The sequence below is a fragment of the Martes martes genome (assembly GCF_963455335.1).
Source record: "Martes martes genome assembly, chromosome: 4".
Classification (NCBI taxonomy): Eukaryota; Metazoa; Chordata; class Mammalia; order Carnivora; family Mustelidae; genus Martes; species Martes martes.
The window spans coordinates 149,562,320-149,588,260 of record NC_137891.1 but is presented as its reverse complement, the minus strand read 5'-3'; the positions used below and the strand labels follow the sequence as shown (position 1 = coordinate 149,588,260).

Sequence of the window (25,941 nt, the reverse complement as noted above, 5' to 3'; positions counted from 1 at the left end):
TAGCACTTTACAGTACTATGTTGAGTAGAAGTAGTGAGTGTGGACATCAGTGTCTTGTTCTTGACCTTAGGGGAAAGGCTTTCAGTTTTTCCCCAGTGCAGATGATGTTAGCTGTGGGTTTTTCATATATGACTTTATTAAGTTGAGGTATGTTCCCTCTTAACCTACTTTGTTGAAGGTTTTTGTCATGAATGGATGTTGTACTTTGTCAGATGTTTTCTCTGCATCTATTGAAATGTTCATATCATTCTTATCCCTTCTCTTATTGATGTGATATATCATGTTGATTGATTTGTGGAATATTGAACCATCCTTGTAACCCAGGAATAAATCCCCATTGATTGTGGTGAATGACTTTTTTTTTTTGGTATTGTTGGAGCATAGTATGTATTCTTTTTTTTTTTTTTTTTAAAGATTTTATTTATTTATTTGACAGACAGATCACAAGTAGTCAGAGAGAGAGGAGGGGAGCAGGCTCCCTGCTAAACAGAGAGCCCAATGCGGGACTTGATCCCAGGACTCTGGGATCACGACCTGAGCCGAAGGCAGAGGCCTTAACCCACTGAGCCATTCAGGTGCTCCCATAGTATGTATTCTTAACTTATTCACAGACGACCTTTGAGTAGTATTGTGACTGTACATTATAATATTATAAGACCCTTACAAAGTATTTTTTTTGTTTGCCTCTCCCAGAAGCACATTTTACAACCATCTATCTATCTCTCTATATATATTATAAACCCTACAACAGTTATTGAATTTATTATTATTATTATTTATTTATTTATTTATTGTGGGCAGCAAAGCAAAGTTTATTGAGGGATAGTATAAAGCTCCTGAAGAGAGAGAGGACCTGAGAGGAACCCTCTGAATTTATTTAAATAATCAATTTTGAAAAAAGATAATTTAATTTGGGGGGGCACCTGGGAGGCTCAGTTGTTAAGTGTCTGCTTGTGCCTCGGGTCAGGATCCCGGGGTCCTGGGATCAAGGTCCGCATTGTGCTCCCTGCTCTGTGGGGAGCCTGCTTCATCCTCTCCCACTCCCCCTGCTTGTGTTCACTCTCTCACTGTGTCTCTCTCTGTCAAATAAATAAATAAAATCTTAAAAAAAGAGATAATTTTAGTTTTTAAAGATAATTTAAAAGTAATTTTAAAGATAATTTGTATTTAGCCACATATTTATCATTTTTCTTTCTTCTTTATTCTTTATTTTGAGCTCTTTATTCTTTTATATTGATTCACATTTCCTTCTAGGATTATTTTCCATTTGCCTGAAGAATTTTCCTTAACATTTTGTATAGTGCTGATCTGCTGGTGATAAATTCTCTTCAGCTTTTGTATGTTTTTTTAAAAGAATTTTTAAAAAGATTTTATTTATTTGACAGAAAGAGATCACAAGTAGGCAGAACAGCAGGCAGAGGGAGAGGGGGAAGCAGGCTCCCTGCAGGCTCCCTCCTTAGGGAGCCTGATGTGGGGCTCAATCCCAGGACCCTGAGATCATGACCTGAGCCGAAGGCAGAGACTTAACCAAAGCCACCCAGGTGCCCCTGTTTTAATAAGTCTTTATTTACCTTGTTTGTTGGAAGATATATTTGCTGGGTGCAGAATTCTAGTTTAGCATCAAATTTTTATCTTTTTTTTTTTAAAGATTTTATTTATTTACTTGACAGAGAGAGACAGCAATAGAGGGATGACAAGCAGGGGTGTTGGGAGAGAGAGAAGCAGGCTTCCTGCTGAGAAGGGAGCCTAATGTAGGGCTCGATCCCAGGACCCTGGGATCATGACCTGAGCCAAAGGCAGACACTTAATGACTGAGCTACCCAGGCACCCCTAGCATCAGTTTTTAAAAAACAATATAGTGCTTTAAGGATATTGGTTCACTATCTTTGGCTTTCATTTTTCCTATATTCTTTTTTTTTAAAGAACACATTTTTATTTTATTTATTTATTTATTTATTTATTTAATTTATTTATTTGACAGAGAGAGAGAGATCACAAGTAGGCAGGGGAAAGCAGGCTCCCCTCTGAGCAGAGAGCCCGATGCGGGGCTCCATCCCAGGACCCTGAGATCAAGACCTGAGTCAAAGGCAGAGGCTTAACCCACTGAGCCATCCAGGCGTTTCAGTTGTTCCTATATTCTTTTTTTTTTTTTCACTTTTAAAAAAAATTATGTTCAGTTAGCCACTGTATAGTACATCATTAGTTTTTGATGTAGTGTTCAATGATTCGCTAGTTAGGTATAACACCCAGTGTTCATCACAAAACGTGCCCTCCTTAGTGCCCATCACCGGGTAACCCCATCCCCTCACCCCCCCCCGGCCCCTCTAAAACCTTCAGTTTGTTTCCCAGAGTCCATAGTCTCTCATGGTTCATCTCCCTCTCCAATTTCTCCCCCTTCAGTTTTCCATCCCTTCCCCTATGATTCTCTGTGCTATTCCTTATAGTCCACATATGAGTGAAACCATATAATTGCTTCTCTGCTTGACTTATTTGACTTAGGATAATCCCCTCCAGTTCCACCCATGTCGATGCAAATGGTAGATATTCATTCTTTCTGATGGCTGAGTAATATTCCATTATATATATGAATCACATCTTTTTTTATCCATTCATTTGGTGAAGGGCCTGTCAGCTCCTGTTGTGGATATTGCTGCTATGAACACTGGAGTGCATGTGCCCCTTCTTCTCACTACATCTGTATCTTTGGGATAAATATCTAGTAGTGCAATTGCTGGGTCATGGTGTAGCTCTCTTTTTAATGTCTTAAGGAACCTCCATCTTGTGTTCCGGAGTGGCTGTACCAGCTTGCATTCCCACCAACAGTGTAAGAGAGCTTCCCTTTCTCCACATCCTCGTCAACACTTGTTGTTTGCTGTCTTGTTAATTTTTGCCATTTTAACTGGTGTAAGGTGATATCTCATTGTGGTTTTGATTTGTATCCTGCCACATTGTTGAAAGGACAGCCTTTGCAGTATCCCATAGATTCTGGACCAATGTGATTTCATTCTCATTAGTTTCCATGACTTAAGTTCTTTCTTAATTTCCTGGTTGACCCAGTCATTCTTTAGTAAGATGTTCTTTAACTTGCACATGTTTGAATTCCTTCCAATTTTTTTCTTGTGATTGAATTCCAGTTTCAAAGCACTGTGGTCTGATAACATGCAGGAAATAATCTCAATCTTTTGGTATCGGTTGAAACCTGATTTGTGACCAAGTATGTTATCTATTTTGGAGGAAGTTCCATGTGCATTCAAGAAGAATGAGTATTATGTTGTTTTAGGGTGGAATGTTCTGTATGTATCTACAAAGTCCATCTGGTCCAAAGTGTCATTCAAAGCTCTTGTTTCTTTGTTAATCTTCTGCTTAGATGACCTGTCCAATGCTGAGAGGTCTCCTACTATTAATGTATTATTATCAATATGATTCTTTACTTTGGTTAACAGTTGGCTTATGTAATTGGCTGCTCTCACGTTGGGGGCATAGATACTTACAATTTTTAGATTTTCCTGTGGGATAGACCCTTTAAGTATGATAACAGTTTTCCTTTACATCTCTCTTTTTTTTTTTTTTTAATATTTTATTTATTTATTTGTCAGAGAGAGAGAGAGAGAGAGAGAGTGAGCACAGGCAGACAGAGTGGCAGAGGGAGAAGCAGGCTCCCTGTGGAGCAAGGAGCCCGATGTGGGACTCGATCCCAGGACGCTGGGATCATGACCTGAGCCGAAGGCAGCCGCTTAACCAACTGAGCCACCCAGGCGTCCCTCCTTTACATCTCTTAATACAGTCTTTGGTTTAAAAATCCAGTTTGTCTGATGTGAGAATTGCTACCCCAGCTTTCTTTCAAGGTCCATCTGCATGATAAATGGTTCTCCATCCCCTACTTTCACTCTGGAGGTGTCTTTAGGTTCTTAATGAGTCTCTTGTAGGCAGCATATGGGTGGGCCTTGTCTTTTTATCCAATCTGAAACCCTGTGCCATTTCATTTTTCAGGCTGTTCATGTTGAGAGTAACTATCAAAAGATTATGAATTTAGTGCCATCTATTGCCCGTGAAGTTTGTGTTTCTGTAGATTATCTCTGTTACTTTGTGGTCTGTATTACTCTTGGGGTCTTTTTTCTTCTATAGAACAACACCCCCCCCCCCAGCCCCCATCGGGCACTGGCTTATTGGTCACATATCCTTTCACTTTCTGCCTGTCCTGGAAGCTCTTTGTCTCTCCATCCATTCTGGATGACAGCCTTGCTCGATAAAGTATTCCTGGTTGCATGTTCATCTCATTTAGTACTCTGATTATGTCTTGCCAGCCCCTTCTCGCTTGCCAGGTCTCTGTGGACAGGTCTCATGTTATTCTGACGTTCCTCCCTCCATAGGTAAGACATCTCTTCCCCCTAGCTGCTCTCAGGATAGCTGTCTTGGCTCTAAGATAAGCAAGTTTTACTATTATATACTGGGGCATTGGTCTATTTTTATTGATCCTGGGAGGGGTCCTCTCTGCCTTTTGGACATGGATCCTTCTTTTCTTCCCCAGATTAAGTAAGTTCTCAGCTATGGTTTGCTCAAGTATATATCCCTGTCCTCTCTCTCTCTCCACCCTCTTAGGGACCCCAATAATTCTGACTTTGGAATGTTTCATGGTGTCATTGATGTCTCTACTTCTGATCTCATGAGCTTGTAGTTGTTTATCTTTATCATTCTTGACTTTCTTCCTTTCTATCAGCTTATCTTCTAGATCACTAATTCACTCTTCTTTCTCATTTACCCTGGCATTCAGAGTATCCAGTTTTTTTGTTATTTTTTTAACAGTAAATTTCTTTTCTTTCTTTTTTTTTTTTTGTTAAGATTTTATCCATTCATTTGACAGACAGAGATCACAAGTAGGCAGAGAGGCAGACAGGGAGAGAGGAGGCAGCAGGCTCCCTGGTGAGCAGGGAGCCTGATGCGGGGCTTGATCCCAGGACCCCGGGATTATGACCCGAGCCAAAGGCAGAGGCTTTAACCCACTGAGCCACCCAGGCACCCCCAGAGTATCCAGTTTAGATGGCATCTCCTTCACAGCATTTTTAATTTTGGCGACAGTAGCTCTACATTCTGCCCTTAGAGATTCTATACTGTCACTAATGCTTTTCTCAAACCTAAATAGCAACTTTATAAATGTTACTGTGAAGTCTTTTTCAGACTTAGATCCATATCCATTAAGTCTGTGGCAGAGGCCATTGTCTCTGATTCTTTCCTTTGTTGGGAATTCCTCCTCCTAGTCATTCTCTTGAGGGATGGTTGAGGGAATGTACAGAGTCCGAAATATCAACCACGACTCAGGCAAGATGAACCTGAGGAAAATCTGGAGCGTTGGAAGCCAACACTCACCCTGGTGGTGTTTTTCTGAGTGTAGAGATCCAGATGGATATTCTTACATCTCACGCTGATTTTGTGGGTTTGGTAGATATCCAGCTCAATTCAGGGGACCAGTGGCAGCAATGAGGTTCTCTACACCTCTGCTATCTTGCCTCTGTTCCTATATTCTTAATGTGCCTTTTTCTCTGGTTGCTTTTAAGATTTTGTCTTTATCACTGATTTTTAACCAATTTTATTATGATGTACTTTGGTGAAGTTTTATCATGTTTTTTGTGCTTGGTGTTTCTTGAGGTTCTTGGATGTGTGAGTTATAGTTTTCATCAGATTTGGAAAAATTTCAGCCTTTATGTCTTTGATTTTATTTTTTTATTTATTAGAGAGAGAGAGAAAGCATGAGTGGGAGGAGGAGGAAAGGGAGAGGAACAGACTCAGTGCTGAGCATGGAGCTAATGTGGGGCTCGATATCACAACCCTGAGATCATGACCTGAGGTAAAATCAAGAGTTGGATGCTTAACTGACTGAGCCACCCAGTATCCCCAGCCATTATATCTTAAATATCTTTCTTCTGACTTCTCTTTCTCCCCATTTTCTCTTTTTCTGGAACTCCAGTGATACATTTACTAAATTTGACTGTTGTTCTATGACTCACTGATGCTTTATTAATATTTTTCTAGAGTTTTTTTTCTCTTCATGTATTTTTTGTTATGTACCTAAGTTCACTAATCTGCTATATTGTCTAGTCTGCTGTTAATTGCATTCAGTGTACTTTCCATTTCAGATACTGTGTTTTTTTAAATCTCTAAAGGTTCTGTGTGGGTCTTCTTTTATTTCTTCCATATTTTTCATTGTCATGCTTATGCTTCTGCCTTCTTGAACAATTGGAGTATATTTATGAACCCTCTTAATGGTATCTATTAAATCTACTGTGTGTCATTTCTAAGTCTTTCTATTGATTGATATTCTACTCTTTGCAGGTTGTATTTTTCTATTTCATTGCATACCTTATGATGTGTGATTGGATGCTAGACATTGTACATTTTACTTTGTTGGGTGTTGAATTTTTATATTCTTTTAACTATGTGGGGATGTGTTCTGGGCAAGTTTCTTTTAGAAACAGTTTGATCCTTTTTGAGATTTGCTTTTAAGCTCTGTTAGGTAGAATCAGAACAGTCTTTATTCGTAGGCAAATCTGACCTGGCCTTTCAGGCAATAAACTCAGGATTCTATTGATACCCCATATGTTAGGAGATCTTTCTATTATGGTTGTTGAGAATAAAAACTATTTCTGGCCCTGTGTGAGCATCAGAAATTGTTTTGTCTGCTCCAGTGATTTTTTTTTCCTTATCTCAGTAGTTTCCTCATATTCATGTATTGATCAGACTCACTGAAGACTCAACACTCTTTGCATGTTCAGAGTATGTGCATATGCTTGCCCCCACCCCTCTATCTTTCTTTTTTCTGTGAATTCTAGATGCCTTGGTTTCTCTGAACTCTGTTTCTGCAACTTAGGAAGACTGCTGGACTCTGTGTTACTCTTCCCTAGTCTTTACAGGTAGCAATCTGGGGACAATCATAATGCTCATCTTACTTATTTTCCTTAACTCAGAGGTCACTATACAATGCTTTCTACTTGTACATTGTCTGAAAACGATTGCTTTGTATATTTTGTCCAGGTTTTTAGTTGGTTAATGTAGAAGGATAAATCTGTTTTCTGTAATCCATCATGTTGTAGTCCACATTATTTTAATTAGCATCCCTTTTTTTACTTAACAATGAACATTTTCTCTTTGTTTTTCAAAATTTCTTTTGGCAGAAAAAAATTTCCATCTGTAGCCATCCAAACACATAATTATAGGTACTTATTTTTTAGATTTCTGTGTTCAGAGACTACACAAGACCCATTTATATTAAAGTATACTTTGGATTTTCAAGCTGTTTATCATATCTGAAACTTATTTTCTTCCTTTAAGATTATTTTTTCTTGGTGTGCTTGGGTAGCTCAGTTGGTTGAGCATCTGATTTTTTTTTTTTTTAAGATTTTACTTATTTATTTGACAGACAGAGAAATTACAAGTAGGCAGAGAGGCAGGCAAAGAGAAAAGGGGAGGCAGGCTCCCTGCTGAGCAGAGAGCCCGATGTGGGGCTCAATCACAGGACCCTGAGATCATGACCTGAGCTGAAGGCAGAGGCTTAACCCACTGAGCCACCCAGGCGCCCTGAGCATCTGATTCTTGATCTCAGTTCAGGTCTTGATCTCATGGTCATGAGTTCAAGTCTTGCATTGAGCTCCATGCTGGGCATGGAGCCTACCAAAAATAAATAAATAAATAAATAAAATTAAAAAGACTATTTTATCTTCTTAAAAGAGAATGGCTGAACAGTATACCCTCTGGAAGCCCTTGTGGATCAAAAAATAATCTTCATTTATTCACCCAGCAGTTATTTATAGAATGTTTTCTATGTTTCAGTCCATATGCTAGGCATTGGGTATTTGTTTTTTTTTTGTTTTTTGTTTTTTGTTTTTTTTTGGTTTATCTTAAGTTTTATTTTTTATTTTTTTAAAAGATTTCATTTATTTATTTGACAGAGAGAGATCACAAGTAGGCAGAGAGGCAGGCAGAGAGAGAGGAGGAAGCAGGCTCCCCGCCGAGCAGAGAGCCCGACACGGGGCTCGATCCCAGGACCCTGAGATCATGACCTGAGCCGAAGGCAGAGGCTTAACCCACTGAGCCACCCAGGCACCCCGGCATTGGGTATTTGTACAAAGGTACAAATATGAAAAAGAATTCATGACTTCAGGGAGTTCATAATCTAGTAGGTAAACTGAGAAGAAACTGTTAGCTTTCCCTTTGTGGAATATTAGTGTTAGGAAGTATGTTCTTGTACTCTAGTACCATAGAAACAAAGGTGATTATACTTTCTGAGTATTGCTTTATTCTAATCCTAATTCACTTCTTTTCTCAAACACCCAAGCATGCTCCTGCCTTAGGATCCTTTTTGTTGCTGTTCCCTTTGCCTAGAATTCTTCTCTCCCAAGGTTACCCAAATGACTTACCCCTTACTGCTTCACATTCCTGCTCAAATACCGTTGGTCAGTGAGACCTTCCCTGACAGTTGTGTTTAAAGTAACACTTCCTATCTCCAGTCTTTATTCCCTTACTTGGATTTATTCTTCTTTATAACATAATTATTTACATTTTTAAAGATTATTTATTTATTTATTTATTTTTATTAACATATAATGTCTTATTAGCCCCAGGGTACAGGTCTGTGAATCGCCAGGTTTACACACTTCACAGCACTCCCCAATGTCCATAACCCCACCACCCTCTCCCTACCCTTTTCCCCCCAGTCACCCACAGTTTTTTTTTGTTTTGTTTTGTTTTTTTTTACTCTCAGTTTGTTTTGTGACAGTAAGAGTCTCTTATGGTTTGCCTCCCTCCCTATCCCATCTTGCGGAGATGCAACGTGGGGGGTTTGGGAGGTAGGAAAATAATATTATTTACATTTTTAAAAAAGATTTATGTATTTGAAAGTGAGAGAGCAAGTGAGTGGGGGAGGAGCAGAAGGAGAGGGACAAGCAGACTCAGCACTGAGCACAGAACTGAGGCAGAGCTTGATCCCACAACCCTGAGATCATGACCTGAGCTCAAAGCAAGAGGAAGATGCTCAACTGACTGAGCCACCCAAGCACCCCTATTTACGTTTTAATTTATTTTTATCTTCTATCTTTGCCCCTCCCTGCCACAGATGTAAATGCCAGATGAGCAGAGGCTTTACCTATTTTATTCACATTGTATCCCCAGCATCTTGAGTAGTTATGGGTACCTACTGGAGTCTTTATTTTTATTTTCTTATTATTTTTTAAGGATTTTATTTATTTATTTGAGAGAGAGAGAGAGAGAGCAAGAGGGAGAGGGAGAGAGAATCCAAAACAGACTCCATGTTGAGTGCAAAGCCCGACGCAGGGCTCAATCCCACGAGACAAGATCATGACCTGAGCTGAAACCAAGAGTTGGGCACTTAACTGACTGAGCTACCCAAGCATCTCCCTACCTCCCACTGGATCCTTTATAAATATTTCGTGAAAAATTAATTCCTCAGTTAATTGTTTTTCCTTTCCATGTTTCCCTGCAGAGCATTTCCTGACTGATTTTATTCACATTGCTTATTTTTGCTTTACTGTGTGCTTAGAATATGTATATGTTTTAGTAACACTGTAATAGTCAAAAGAGACAATTATCATATCACATACTTACTAATTTTTCCCTCTCTCTTAGTCTTCACATAGGACCAACCCCATTGATAAACATCTTGAGGTCCTGATCAATAAATATGGATTGTCTGCCAAACCAGTTGCTCCTCAGATGTTTGCATTTGCTGGAAAAGAGCACATGGAAAAATATGGTATGTTAAAAAAATTTTAAGGCCTATTGGTAGTTGTATGCATGTGATGAGAAACAACAGGAATTTATTCAGGATCTGTGGACAATGCCAGGATATATAAGATATAAAACGGTTTTTGAATTAAATTGGAGAAATAGTCCACCTAGGATTTAGTTTTAGAGAAAATATTTATATATAGGACAGCATATGGGAAGTACATAGAGTGTTCCACACCAAGAAATTAAAATAGGAAAAATAACATAAATCTTGTCCCCTTTAATCATGAACTATAAATTGAGGTTCATCAGTTCTGAATATGATGACACTTAAAGCATGCTGTTGGTAATAATGTTTATATAGCCAAATTTAATTCTTAGTACTTGAATTCACCAAGAATTCATCATCTCTCATTTCACAATGTTTTCTTAGATTTAAATTTCAGAGTTGATTTGCATTTTGTAGGTAAACATCCTAATTTTTTGACTGATGATCAATGATTGGCTTGCCTTAGCAGTTAGTTAAAGCATGGGATAGTGCAGATAGGATTTTTTTTTCTAATTGTATGACCCTGAATCAGTGCCTTGCGGTGTACTATTAGATAAGAAAGGAAATGATCATACTCAAATGTCAATATTCCTGTTCTTTCTAGGAAAAATATCCCAGATTGTTTGATAGACCAAATAATTAGAAAGGAAAAAAAATCTTCAAGGAAGAATGGTGGGAGGAGCATTGCTAGTTTTTGGCCATGAGAATTTTCTTTCTTATAGCTATTTCCTACATTTTTAAACTCAGTCCATTCCAATCTGGCTTCCCTCCATTCTCAAGGCTACCACTGAACAGCATGTTGCCATATCCAGTACATAAATTTCAATCCTAATTTAACAAACTTCAGCACCATTAATCCCTTTGACCACTTACTTCTTTAAAAGTTACTCTTCTCTCGGCTTTCATGACATCTCATTCTCCTGGTTTTTCTTACCTCTTTGGCTATTCCTTGTCCATTTCCTTTTCAATTAAAATATTTTTTGAGCTCTCATTATATTCTAGGCACTGTTTTAGGCATTGGACTGTAGCAGTATATCAGTTTGCTATTGCTTTGTAATAAAGCATGCCAAAACTCAGTGATTTTAAAAAATAATTATTTATTATTAGAGTTTATAAATTAGTAGATTGGGAATCAGCTCATCTAAGCTGAGCTCAGATCTTGTTTGGGTTAATTATATGACTATTGATTGGTTGGAAGCTCTGTTCTACTCTTGTTTGGCAGGGTCATATGTCTCTCCTCTTCCTGGGACCAGAGAGCTGGCCCAGGCATGTCCTTTTCATGGTGACAGCAGAAGGACAAGGGAGTTATCTGCAACATGTAAAGCCTTTTGAAACTTAGGCTGTTGACCAAAGCAAGTTAATGGCAAACTTGGAATCAAGGGATAGGGAAATATGTTTCATTTCTTTTGTGGTAGGAAACTACAAGGATAGACCTAAAAGGACATTTAAGAGGGAAAAATAATTAAGTGTATTAGTGCATTCATTCATAAGCTGTCAATAAGCAGATGAGATGTGAAATTTTTGCTTAAATTTCTAGTTTGAGTCAGACAATAACACATGAAAAAAATGAAGATAATTTCAGGTAGTTATTAGTCCTTTGAGGAAAAAATACCCAAAGTAATATACTTGCAGGGAGAGGGGGGCCAGTGATGGCCTCTGTACTCACATATCTAGTTGGCATCTTGGATCTCTGCTTGTTTCTTTAATAGACATCTCAAATTTAACATGTTCGTTTTTATTTTTTATTTTTTTAAAAGATTTTTTTTTTTTTTTTTTTTGGTCAGAGAGAGCGAGAGACAGAGCACAAGCAGGGGTGCAGCAGGCAGAGGGAGGAGCAGGCTCACCACTGAACAAGGAGCCTGGTGGCAGGGCTCGATCCCAGGGTCCTGGGATTATGACCTGAGTCAAGGGCAGACGCTTAACTGACAAGCTACCCAGGTGTCCCAAATTTAATATGTTCAGATGCAGACTCTTAATTGTGTTCTCCCGTAATTTTAAACTTGTTCATTTTCTAGTTTTTCTCATCTCAGTAAGTGGCACTTCTATCCATTTAGATAATCAAAGCAGAAACATGAATCATCAGGGCACCTGGGTGGCTCAGTGGGTTAAAGCCTCTGCCTTAGGCTCAGGTCATGATCCCAGGGTCCTGGGATCGAGCCCCACATCGGGTTCTCTGCTCGGCAGATAGCCTGCTTCCCTATCTCTCTCTCTGCCTGCCTCTCTGCCTACTTGTGATCTCTCTCTATCAAATAAATAAGTAAAATCTTAAAAAAAAAAAAGGTAACATGAATCATCTTTGACACTTCACCCTCCTTTTCCTCTATTCTAGTCCCTCGTTATGTCCTGTCAATCCTACCTGCAGACTTCTTCCTTCCAGTTCTTACCTAGACCATAATTTTTCAAACTGTGGATTGTGACCTGCTAGGAAATAATGGAATTGAGTTAGTGGGTTGAACCCAGCATTTTTTTTTTTTTTTTAAGTTAAAAATTTTCATTGTTGGGCGCCTGGGCGGCTCAGTGGGTTAAGCCTCTGCCTTTGGCTCAGGTCATGATCCCAGGGTCCTGGGATCCTGCCCCCACATCTGGCTCTCTGCTCAGCAGGGAGCCTGCCTCCCCCGCTCTCTCTCTGCCTGCGTCTCTGCCTACTTTTGATCTGTCTGTGAAATAAATAAATAAAATGTTCTTTAAAATTTTTCTCATTGTTGAGCATTGAAACTCAATACAGAGAAGTACACAAAACATAAATATACAGCTTATTGAATTCTCACAGAGCTCCTCACTGTGACCAAAACCACCTACCAGATAATAGAATAGAATGTTAGTACCCAAGAATCCTCTATGTAGATTATTTTTATCTTAAGAATTTTGTGGGTCTCTTGTGAATCTCCTTGGGTCACTCCATTAAACAAAAAGCTACACCTGCAAATCCCTTTGAGATAAGTTCTCTTCTTCCTTGGGTCCTTTCTGAGATGGCTGAGGGACAACATTCTTAAGCTTCCTTGTAGTTCTTTGATAGAGGATTTGTGAGGCAGAGACTTTTTCTCTTTAGAGGGCTTTTTTTTTCTATTCAAACTATATTCTGAGGCATCACTTCTGATCTGAGATATTTAACAAAAGATTTGTCCCACCCTGGGGCTCATCTTTGTATCATTTTTTCCTGGCAGTGCCCTGGATTTGATCTTTGCTCAAATGCCATTTCTTAATTTAAGCATCTTTTCCCATTTTGAGAAACTTGAATTTTCAAGACCATCAAGTCCTGAATTCTTTTTGTTTAACAGCCCTTTCCTCAATATAGCAATATAGATTTTTTACTATAAATACAAGAAGAAACCATGTGGTACCTTCAGTATTTTCCTTATCTAATTTTCACATAACTGCAGATAATAGTTATTATAATTTCTACTTCTATTGTGGCACGGCTCTCCTTTCCTCTAGTCCTCAGTAAGGTTTTATCATTTTGCAAACCTTTACCAATAGCATCCTCAAAGGATCTGAAGGCTTCTATTAATAGTTTATTTAAGGCATTTTAGGCTTTCACTAGCAGTTTCCTTATAACCATCTTCTGTTTCCAAAGCCATTCACATATTTTACATTTTTGTTTAGTGTAACCCCAATTCTAGTATATTAGTCTGCTCAGGCTGCTATAGCAAAACACCACAGACTGGGTAGCTCAAATAACAAAAATTAATTTCTCACAATTCTAGAGGCTGGAAAGTCCAAGATCAAGGTGCAAGATAGCTTTTATAGTTCGCTGCCCTCTCATGTATACTCAGATGACCTCTTTTTTTGTGCGGGTGCAGAGAGAGAGAGAATAAGAGCGACAGAGTGAGAGAAGTAAACATCTTTCTCTTCCCCTTTTTAAAAAGAGAAGGGCACTAACCCATCATGAAGGCCTCACCCTCATGACCTCATCTACTCTAATTACCTCCAAGGAGTCCCATTTCCAAATACCATTACATTGAGGGTTAGGGCTTCAACATATGAGTTTTGTCAGGCACATAGTCTGTACCATTTAGGTACCAAAATATGTATCATTTGTTATTGTAGAATAAGGAGACTCTGTATTTTAAAAAATAATTTCTTACTGTTTTCATCCTGGTTGTATAGTCTCCTGGGTTTAAGCACACTGGCCTTTTTTCTGTGTCTTCAGTAAGCCAAACTGTTTTCTGCCTTAGAGTCTCGTATTCCCTTCCCTTTGGCTACACTGCTCTTTACTCCATTCTTTCACAGCCATCTGTCCTCATTCTTTTTTTTTTTTTTTCCCAAAGATTTTGTTTATTTATTTGACAGAGACCCATCATAAGTAGGCAGAGAGGCAGGCAGAGAGAGAAGGGGAAGCAGGCTCCCTGCTGAGCAGAGAGCCCGATGCAGGCCTCGATCCCAGGACCCTGAGATCATGACCTGAGTCAAAGGCAGAGGCTTAACACACTGAGCTACCCAGGTGCCCCCCTCCTTTTTTTTTTTACAGTAGGTTACATGCCCAGCATGGGGCCCAAGATGGGGCTTGAATTCACAACCCCAAGATCAAGACCTGAGCTGAGATCAAGAGTCAGACGCTTAACTGACTGAGCCACCCAGGCATCCCCATCCTTTAGGTCTTAAAAAAAAAACAACAACTTTTCTCATATCTCCAACACTTTACAAAAGTATCTCTATTTGGATGTCTAATTGGCATCTCAAATTTAGTAGGTCTAAAACTGAAGTCCTAATTCTTTCCCTGAACTCCCCCTTTTCCCTCTGTTCTTCCTGAAGTTTTCCCCATTCAGTAAATGGTAATTCCATCTTTCTAGGACCTTTGACCAAAAACCTTGAAGCTGTTTTTTTTTTAATTTTTAAATTTTTAAATAAACATATAATATATTTTTATCCCCAGGGGTACAGGTCTGTGAATCGCCAGGTTTACACACTTCACAGCACTCACCATAGCACATACCCTCCCCAATGTCCATAACCTCACCCCCCTCTCCCGACCCTCCTCCCCCCAGCAACCCTCAGTTTGTTTTGTGAGATTCAGTCACTTATGGTTTGTCTCCCTCCCGATCCCATCTTGTTTTATTTATTCTTTTCCTACCCACCTAACCCCCCATGTTGCATCTCCACTTCCTCATATCAGGGAGATCATATGATAGTTGTCTTTCTTCGACGGACTTATTTCACTAAGCATGATACCCTCTAGTTCCATCCACATTATTGCAAATGGCAAGATTTCATTTCTTTTGATGGCTGCATAGTATTCCATTGTGTATATATACCACATCTTCTTTATCCATTCATCTGTTGATGGACATCTAGGTTCTTACCATAGTTTGGCTATTGTGGACACTGCTGCTATAAACATTCGGGTGCACGTGCCCCTTCGGATCACTACGTTTGTATCCTTAGGGTAAATACCCAGTAGTGTAATTGCTGGGTCATAGGGTAGTTCTATTTTCAACTTTTTGAGGAACCTCCATGCTGTTTTCCAGAGTGGTTGCACCAGCTTGCATTCCCACCAACAGTGTAGGAGGGTTCCCCTTTCTCCGCATCCTCGCCAGCATCTGTCATTTCCTGACTTCTTAATTTTAGCCATTCTGACTGGTGTGAGGTGATATCTCATTGTGGTTTTGATTTGTATTTCCCTGATGCCGAGTGATGTGGAGCATTTTTTCATGTGTCTGTTGGCCACCTGGATGTGTTCTTTGTAGAAATGTCTGTTCATGTCCTCTGCCCATTTCTTGATTGGATTATTTGTTCTTTGGGTGTTGAGTTTGCTAAGTTCTTTATAGATTTTGGACACTAGCCCTTTATCTGATATGTCGTTTGCAAATATCTTCTCCCATTCTGTCAGTTGTCTTTTGGTTTTGTTAACTGTTTCCTTTGCTGTGCAAAAGCTTTTGATCTTGATGAAATCCCAATAGTTCATTTTTGCCCTTGCTTCCCTTGCCTTTGGCGATGTTCTTAGGAAGACATTGCTGCGGCTGAGGTCAAAGAGGTTGCTGCCTGTGTTCTCGTCGAGGATTTTGATGGATTCCTTTCTCACACTGAGGTCCTTCATCCATTTTGAGTCTATTTTCGTGTGTGGTATAAGGAAATGATCCAATTTCATTTTTCTGCCTGTGGCCATCCAATTTTCCCAACACCATTTATTGAAGAGGCTGTCTTTTTTCCATTGGACATTCTTTCCTGCTTTGTCGAAGATTAGTTGACTTGAAGCTGTTTTTGATTCTACTTGAACTTGACATTCACTGTATTGGCAAACCTTTTCACTCATTTTTCAGTATCCGTTTCTTACCCTTTCATGCACTTATACTACAGTGCATGACACCGTCATTTCTTACCTGGATTGTAGAAGTCCTAATTGGTTTTTCTGCTTTTGCTTGTATATCTCTGCAGGCAAATCTGTACTTTATAGCCAGGGCAGTGTTTTGTTTGTTTTGTTTTTTAATTCAAAAATCACCAGTCAAATCAATATTTAATTTTATTGATGTGTATGTGACCAACCATCCTTGGCTGCTATAGGAGTATAACAGACAGGTATAGTTAAGAAACAACTTTGTTTGAGCAGTGGGAAGGACAACACAGTACTTAATAGCTATATTATAGTCTAAATCCTCCTTCAGAACAGTGTGTTTAAAATATAAGCCAGATCATTTCACTCCTTTGCTCAAAACTCTCCATGTGTTCTCATCACACTCAGATTGAAACTTCGAAGTCTTATTATAGCTACAAACTTCTACACTGTCTGGTCTCCCACCCTCTGTAGCTTTCTGATCTCACCTCTTACCATTTTGTTCTTTCACCATTGTACTCTAGCCCCATTATCCTTTCTGTTTTTGAGAACAGTAAGCACATTCCTACTTCAGGCAGGGCCTTGCTGTTTCCACTTCTGGAATTCTCTACCCTAAGATCCCATCAGTGCTCACTCCATCAGGTCTTTGCTTCAACATTGTCATCTGCTTCTTTCATCACCTCTTTCCCAGAACTCCCTATCCTCTGTCTCCTGCTTTACTATTTTATAGAACACTTATAAAAATTTGGCATATGTATTTTTTCTTTATTGACCATCTCTTCTAGCCAGAATCTAAGTTCTGTAGGGCCACTGAGTTTTGTTTTATTCCCTATTCAGTGACTGTTACTGAGATCAGTGCTTGGCACAAAACAGGTGTTCTGTAATTAATTAATCTTCAAGGAAAGGCTGTCTTAGACCGTTCAAAGGAAGTTGGTCTCTCCTGTTATTCTCACTCATAGATAGCCCCCTATTGCTTTCCTTCATGGTATCTAGCACTATTTACATTCATATATATGTTGTGTGTTTTTATTTGTTTAATTTTTGTCTTCCTCATTATTCTGTAAACTACATGAAAGCAGGATACCTGTCTGTTTTGTTTACTTTCAATATACCCAGCTGAGTACAGTGCTTGGCATGTAATCTAGACAGAAGAAAGTTGGTTTGTTTGTTTTTTCCTTTCTCTTCTATAGTCCCTAGCGTATGTAAATACTCAATAAATATTTGTTGAATGAATGGATGAATTTCCATACCTATATTGTCTTATTGTCTTAATCCTTATAACAATCTATTATGGGAGATGTTATTACCCCATTAAATAAGATTCTGGCTGCTGGCTTCAGGCTCATAAATATATGTGTGTGTATATATATACATATATAATTTTGTTGTGTTCAGAAAGTATTCATCAGTTGTTTTCTTGAGTTGTTTTCTTTTCTTATCTTTTAGGAATGGGAAATTATATTTTGTTAAAGGCTTTTTCCAGCATCTGTTGAATTAATTGCATTATGTCCCTCATTTAGATCTATTATTAGAATATTTTATTAATGGATTGCTGATATTGAACCAAATTTGCATATCTGAAATGAATGACACTTGGTCATGATGTATTGATTTTTGTGTGTGTGGGGGTTAGATTCTGTCACTATTTTATTTTATGTAGTACTTTAAATCAATATTTGTAAGTGATATTGATGTATAATTTTCTTTTTTCCTTTGTCTTTATCTTTTTCCCTTGTTTTAATACCAAGTTGTATTAATTTTATACTTCCCTTTTAAAAAGAAATAGGAAGCCTTTCTTTACTTTTAATGCTGTGATACAGTTTGTGGAGTATTGAGACTACAATACTTTGTAGGTTTGGTAGAATTCCCTGTGAAACCATCTTGGCCTGTTTTTCTCTCTCTTTCTTTCTTTTTGGTAGTTGCTTGGTAATTTATATCTGTCTATTTATCTATCTTCTTAAAGCAGACCCAATTTTTAGTTGCTTTTAGTATTGCTTTTATTTTTATTTATTTTTAAAGATTTTATTTATTTGACAGAGAAAGACACAGCAAGAGAGGGAACACAAGCAGGCAGAGTGGGAGAGGGAGAAGCAGGCTCCCCACTGAGCAGGGAGCCTGTTGCAGGGCTCGATCCCAGGACCCTGGAATCATGACCTGAGTCGAAGGCAGACACTTAATGACTGTGCCACCCAGGCGCCCCTATATATTTCTTTATGTTTAAATATCTTATCTTTAGTGAGGTCATTTGGGGCAGTCTGTATATCTCTAGGAAATTATCCATTTCATTTAGATTTCCAAATCTTTATATAGAAGTCAGAAAAGTAGTCTTTTACAATTTTAAAAATTGTTTCTATTTCAATGGTATTTTCCTCTTGTTATTTTTTTTTTAAGACTGATTTATTTATTTGAGAAAGAGAAAAAGTGTGCAAGCATGAGCAGGGGAAGGGTAGAGGGAGAGGAGGAGGGAGAGAATCTCAAGCAGACTCACCACTGAGTGGTGAGTATGTCTTAGAGCTTGATCCCGAGATTCTGAGATCAGGACCTGAGCTGAAACCAAGTCAACCAAAGTCAACCAGCTGAAACCAAACCAACCAAGGCTCAATCAGCTGAGCCACCCAGGTGCCATTCTCTTGTTACTTCTTATTTTTTGTGTATTCATGCTTTCTCCTTTTAAAAATTAAATTAGTAGTAGTTTGCCTATTTGTAAATTTTTAAAATAACAAGACCTTGATTATGTCTACTCTTTTTATTCTTTACCAAATTAATTTCTGCTTTTATCTTCCTTATACTTTCTTTTAGTTTACTTCAGTTGTTGTTTTTCTAGTTTTTGAGTTGGAAATCTAATACATTTTCTTTCTTTTTAATGACAACTTTATTGAGATATAGTTCACATCCCATTAAAGTCACTCTTTTAAAATGTACAACTCAGTGATTTTTACTATATTCAGAGTTGGGCAACCATTACCGCTACCTAATCTCAGAACATTTTCATCACCCCAAAAGGAAGCCCCATACCCATTAATGGTCCTCCCCATTATCCACTCCTCTCAGGCACTTGGCAGCCAATAGTCTGCTTTCTGTTTTTATGGATTTGCATATTCTGGACATTTTATTTAAATGGAATCATAATATGTGGCCTTTGTGACTGGATTCTTTCACTTAGTATAATGTCTTCCCAGTTCATTCATGCATAGCATGTACAAGGACATTATTCCTCTTCATTGCCAAATAATATTACATTTTATCATTCTTTCTTTCTTGTGTTTAGTGCTATGTGTTTTCCTGATTACTGCTTTAAACATATCACATTGATTGTGATATGAAGTGTTTACAGTGAATTTTATAATTTCCATTTGCATTTCTTTAATAATTTATTTTTTACCTAGGAGTTGTTTCATGGAAATATTTTTAAAATTTCTAGATGTACTTTTATCTTATTTTATTTTACTTTATTTATTTATTTAGAGAGGATGTGTGTGCATATGGGCCAGTGGTGGCAGTGGGGAGGGGCAGAGGAAGATGGGGAGAGAGAATCTTAAGCAGACTCCATGGCCAGCTTGGAGCCCAGTGTGAGGCTCAGTATCACAACCCTGAGATCATGACCTCAGCCAAAATCAAGTCAGACGCTTAACTGACTGAGCCACCCAAGCACCTCTTAATTTTTAAAATTTATTAATAATTTTTAGTTTTGAGGTGCCTGGGTGGCTCAGTTGTTAAGTGATCTTAGGGTGTTGGGATCGGGCCCCCGCATCCAGCTCCCCGATCAGTGGGGAGCCTGCTTCTCCGTCTCCCCCTCCCCCTACTTGTGTTCCCTCTCTTGCTGTCTTTTTTCCCTCTGTCAAATAAATAAACAAAATCTTTAAAAAAATGCTTTTTAGTTTTATTGCACTGTGATATGGGGTGATTCCTGGTTCTGTGGCTCCCTCTTATGTCAGGGTAGTAATGTCTTATATCTGTAGTGGATGTTTTTGAAAAATGGGTTGTGTGTCCTCTGATTTCTCTCTCTTTCTTTTTTGTCTTGCAGGACCCTAAAGGTTTCCCCCTTTGCCTCTTTCCTCTTTCACTATCCAGCTGCCAAAGGACACCTTTTCCTTTCTTTTTGCACCCCCCCTTTTTTTCTTCCAGAGCTATGCTTTTCAAAGATTACCACCTTGAATCTCTGTACTTTTCAGACCCTTCCCTGCAGTCATGCTTTGATCTGTAGTAATATTGTTCACTCTTTTCACATTTGTGGGGGAGTCTTTCTCTTCCCAGTGGTGGTTTTATTTATTTATTTAATTTTATTTTTAAAAATTTTATTTATTTTTGAGAGCCAGAGAAAGAGCAAGCATGAGTAGGGGGGAGGGGCAGAAGAGAAGCAGGCTTCCTGCTGAGGACCCTGGGATCATGACCTGAGCTGAATGCAGACATTTAACCCATTTAAGGGACAAAACCACGCAGGTGCCCCAGGTGGTAGCTTTAGAACTATTGTAGTGTTTCTCTTCTCTACTCTGCATAGTTTTTTTTCAGGCCCCCCCAGGGCTTGTTGTGAGAGCATGAGCAAACCCTAACTGGGATTTGGTCATGCTTTTCCCTTTTTTTCCCTTCACTTATAGATACTTCAAAGTTTTGGGGCTTTCTCTTGTCTAGTTTTGTGGAGGGTATGGTTTTGTGCAGTTCTTGTCATTCTAGGTTGTTTTTGGAGGATATGGAGAGAGAAGAGATTTAGGCAGCCTTCATTGTCCTCAGCTACCTGGAAATCCTGTGCCTGGTTTGTTTCTAAGCTTATATCTTTCCTCAGGTTTTATATTGTTCAGAATACTTGGACAATTTTCTAGCCCATACTTTGAGTTATAAATGCACAGTACTTTAGTTGAAATGTTATTCTTCGTCCAGTAGATTTTTAATAAACTGTAAAATATTATGGGCTCTGAAATTGTCATTTGAAATTGTTCTTTGTGAATGTATACTAAACATGAATGCATACAAATGTTTGTAGTAGCTCACATTCTGCTGTAAAATCAGCAGTATTTTGTGGCTTCAAAGTTTGATTCAAAAAGGTTGAAATATTTTTATACTAGGAGTATCCTTTGAATAGCCAAACATCTGAATTAGCAGTTCAGGATCAGTGGTCAACAAGCCCATCATTAGTACATAGGTTTAATAAAGATATGGTAAGTCACCGGCAGAATATTTTTTAAAGGGTTGCTATCTTCTATAGATTAATTGGATCCCAGGGTAAGGAAAAAAAGAAAAGACATCAACACTTATTGAATATCTCTTATATCAGACACTATGCCAAGTGCTTTTGTACAGTTCAGTTGCCCCTCTTCCTACCAATCCATGCATGAATTACTTGTAAATCTTCTAATATGTGACAATAAAGCATTTGTACTTCTTGTGACAAGAAACTTGCCACCAACAGAGGCCACTCATTCCATTTTTTGGGTGATTCCAATTGTTGAAATCAGATCTCTCTCCCTGTAGTTTCCATCCATGCTCCTGTTTCTGTCTTCTCAGGCTCGTAAGAGGTGATCCTCTTTCACCTTATAGCTCTTCAAATATTTGAAGCCAGCCAGATGTTGTGCTTAACTTCTCTTCTTCTCTTTAACTGTTTCTCATTTGACTTGTTTCATGATCTGTCATCACCGGTCTCATTGAGGATACTGTGTTCACATGTAAGCTTTTCCGGTAGTTGGAATACACTGTTAAATCATATTGAGCTTGTAGTCAAATAGAACCTCAAGAGCCTTTCTCATAGTTGCTTTCCTTTTCCCAGGTTGTTTTGGAGTTCTAGAAATAGAATTGGGTCATTTAATTAATTATATTCTGATCCAACCCATTAATAAACCTTGTTGAAATCTATTTGGATTCAACATTCTAGCAGTCCTTCCCAGGTTCAGGTTTGGTGAGCATACCTTTAATTTTCTGATCCAATTTTTGGTAGATATACTAGCCAGAGTATGGCTGAGATTAGAGGTTAGCACTAGAGACTTTTCTCCAGGTTACTGCGCATTAGTCAATGCTGATGTTTTCACAAGTGTGTTCTGTGGGATGTTAACCTTATAACATTCTCTATGACATGGGCCAGATAAGTTGGGAGATGCATCATCTTTTAACCACTTTCTATTTTTATTTTAACTTATTTTTTAAAAGATTTTATTTGTTTGTCAGAGAGAGAGAGAACACACAAGCATGGGGAGCGGCAGGCGGAGGGAAAGGGAGAAGCAGTCTCTCTGCTGAGCAAGGAAGCTGATGCGGGACTTGATCCCAGGACTCTGGGTTCATGACCTGAGCCAAGGACAGATGTTTAGCCAACTGAGACACCCAGGTGTCCTCCTTCAATCCCTTTTTAGACAGTCATAATATACATGTAATAATAGTAAAGGCTCTGAATGTCTTGCTATAAAGAAATATGTTTAACTTTGTTTAACCCAGTATTATCTAAACTTATTAGACAAAAGAACCCTCATTTTAAAATTTTTATCTAATTTTTATTATTTTTTTAAGATTTTATTTATTTATTTGTCGGAGAGAGAGAGCGAGCACAAGCGGGGGTGCAGCAAGCAAAGGGAAACCAGGCTCCCTGATGAGCAGGGTCATGACCCTGGGATCATGACCTGAGCTGAAGCCGGAAGCTTAACCGACTGAGCCACCCAGGTGTCCCTCCTCATTTTTTTAGTGACATCAAAGTTTGCTCCCCCCAGACAAAAGAACAACCAAAACCCACACCGTAGTATTTCCTTACCTTGTCCCAAAAGATGTCCTAAAAATTTTAATTGTCTTACTGATATACAGATACTGTGTTTCATCTGATCTACTAGTCAAACCAATCAAAACAAGACATAAATCTGCTATGGCTCATTCTTAACTGAATCCATACTGGCTGCCTCCTGATCATCACTCTTATGGGTATGAGATCACTAGTATGGACTCTACTTTCTTCAAGATTTGCTGAGTTGTATGTATTTCTGCTCTGAAGATCATCCTCCTGACAGAGAAGATAGAGATGAAGCAGAAATGGGGACTCTTCATTTTCCTGTGCTATGCATTAACATAACTTTATCAGCTCCTACAGTGGACTTTCTCCTTCCTTGGCCTTTCTGGCCCTGAAGTGGGATTCAAAATCTATCTTATGCTGCTTTATCTTTTTAAAAGTAGCAAAAAAAAAAAAAAAAATGCGTTGGGGGGTGCACTTGGTTAGCTCAGGATAAGCATCTGCCCTCAGCTCAGGTCATGATCCTGAGGTCTTGGGATGAGCCCTGGGTAGGTCTGCTTTTCCTTCTCCCTCAGACCCTCTCCCCTGCTCGCACTCTTGCTCTCTTGCTCGTGCTCTCTTTCTCTCTCAAATGAATAAGTAAAATAAGAAAAAATTTTTTACTACTTTTTAAAAAATTTTTTCGTATTTTACTTTCTTAATGTATGCTTTTGTTTTCCTGACACTAACCTTTAATCCCTCTGTTAAGGAATTTAAAAACATACATATTTCTTGTTAAGCTGTAACTTTTCTGAAGACCCTTTTGCTTTATCATAAGGGGAAGGAGAAGGATCAGGTCCTAGAGGCTGTGAGTTGTAAAATTCATTTAATCTACGGGTATTGGGTAGCTTTAGTACATTCCTTGAAAGATTTCTGGCAGTGCTTTCCTGCCCTATATCTACACTGTTAATCTCAGGCTTTATTTTCTGGTTTTTAAAATTGGACTCTAGTCACACTAGGTGGAATTGGCCAGTTTGAACTGTTTTCATGTCATATGCTTATTGGTGGATTCCATAATACTAAAGTTTAATTAAAGGAATTTTTATGTGAGGGATCAGTGTTGAAGTTGTTCATTTATACCGGGGAAAAGGTCGTTGAAATTGATCATTTATACCAGGGAAAGGTAGAAATATTTGGCGGGGCACTCAGTGCCATTGCCATGTTTGTTAATAAGTGATAGGAAGGCATTGACCCACTAATAGATGTTTGTTTTCTCAACAGGAACAACAGTTGAACAGTTTGCAAAAATTGGATGGAAAAATCATAAACATTCAGTTAACAACCCGTAAGTATTTCGGAAATATGAAAGGTATTAACTAGAATATGTATTATTTTGCATATAAAAGGCTTGTACCCAAGTAAACTTTTCACTACAGTTTTAGTTTTGGGTCTGTTTATATTTAGAACGCCTTTAAGTTTATGAAAGAATGTGAATGGTTGGTGTTAAAGATATAATTGGTCATACATTACAGCTGCAGTAATGAAATTTATTAAATAATTTTAGTTGAAAATAACCAGTGATCATTTTAAACCATTCCTTGAAACTTTTCTTAAAATGTTCATAAAATGCATATTAGTAGCCATTTTAATTACTTTCTATTAAATTATTTGTATTACTTTAGTAATGTGTTTTAGTTATGTCAAGGTCATTAACACTTACTCTGGTAGAATAATACAGTTATTTATATCCTAAATGATCTGAAGTAGAATTACATCCTGTGTATTATAGATCATTCATCTTTGAATCCCTCGTGCCTAGTGGCCAGACTTATAGCCTGTATTTAATGGTTGCTGAATAAAATTGGTTTACTGGCAATTAGTGCCACTTAACCATAACCTCTACAAAAGAATACCACTAGGCAGTAAAAAAGTAATAGCTAGATTTACTAAATCCCAACTGTGTGCCACTGTGCTAGGTTTTTTTTTTTTTTTTTTTTTTTTTAAGATTTTAGTTATTTATTTGACAGACAGAGATCACAAGTAGGCAGAGAGGCAGGCAGAGAGAGAGGAGGAAGCAGGCTCCCTGCTGAGCAGAGAGCCTGATGGAGGGCTCCATCCCAGGACCCTGAAATCATGACCCAAGCTGAAGGCAGAGGCTTTAACCCACTGAGCCACCTGGGCGTCCCTGTGCTAGGTATTTTTGTGTACATTTTAATTTAATCCTCTCAAGGACCCTATAAGGTAGATATTTTTATTCTCATTTTATAGATAGGAAAACGAGATTTACAGAAATGAAGCAACTTGCACAGGATCATTCTAAGTATTGGTAAAATAATGTTTATATTTCCTCCTACTAGATTGTAACTTGGTGAGGGCCAGAGCCATCTCTTCCTGTACTTAATGCTCAGCACAGAACTTGGAACATGATAGGTGCTCAGTAAATTGTTTCTGAACTATTAAACAAATTTTGTTGTATATCCAAACGTAAAACCATGACAAGGAATATTTTATTTTATTTATTTTTTTAAGGGGTTCTTTTTTTTTTTTTTTTAAGAATTTATTTATTTATTTGACACAGAGGGAGAGATCACAAGTAGGCAGAGAGGCAAGCTGAGAGAGAGAGGGGGAAGCAGACTCCCCGCAGAGCAGGGAGCCCGATGTAGGGCTCAATCCCAGGACCCTGAGATCATGACCCAAGCCAAAGGCAGAGGCCTAACCCACTGAGCCACCCAGGTGCCCCGACAAGGAATATTTTATACCACAAGTGGATTATTACCACATATTTCTGATGTTTCATGCTACTGCTAGGTCTCCTGATTCTCCTAATTTTAAACTGATGTTTGAGTTCAGGGCATACTTAATTAACAAACAATGTCTAATCCCATGCCCTAGATGAAAGGGTATTTTATGAAAGATGTAAGGGTAGTACAAAAGCTTTAGTGAATTTTAATTGCTTAAATGATAAAATACAAATTCCTTCATATGAGATAATAAAGTTGTTATAATATGGCCCACTCTACTTTGCCAGTCTTTTTTATTTTTTTAAAGAATTTATTCATTTATTTGACAGAGAGAGAGAGAGAGAGATCACAAGTAGGCAGAGAGGCAGACAGAAGGGGAGGGAGAAATAGGCTCCCCGCTGAGCCGAGAGCCTGATGTGGGGCTCGATCCCAGGACCCTGAGACCACGACCTAAGCTGAAGGCAGAGGCTAA

The 25,941-nt window shown here is 38.4% G+C and overlaps 1 protein-coding gene across 1 annotated transcript in view; it reads left to right on the top strand.

Annotated features, from left to right (window-relative positions):
- Positions 1 to 25,941, top strand: part of SCP2 (sterol carrier protein 2) — a 109,482-nt gene that overhangs the window by 22,560 nt on the left and 60,981 nt on the right. Inside the window, exons 6-7 of the mRNA XM_080801016.1 lie at positions 9,634 to 9,760; positions 24,010 to 24,073. Coding sequence (XP_080657142.1) covers positions 9,634 to 9,760; positions 24,010 to 24,073 — 191 coding nt within the window. The remainder of the gene's footprint in view (positions 1 to 9,633; positions 9,761 to 24,009; positions 24,074 to 25,941) is intronic.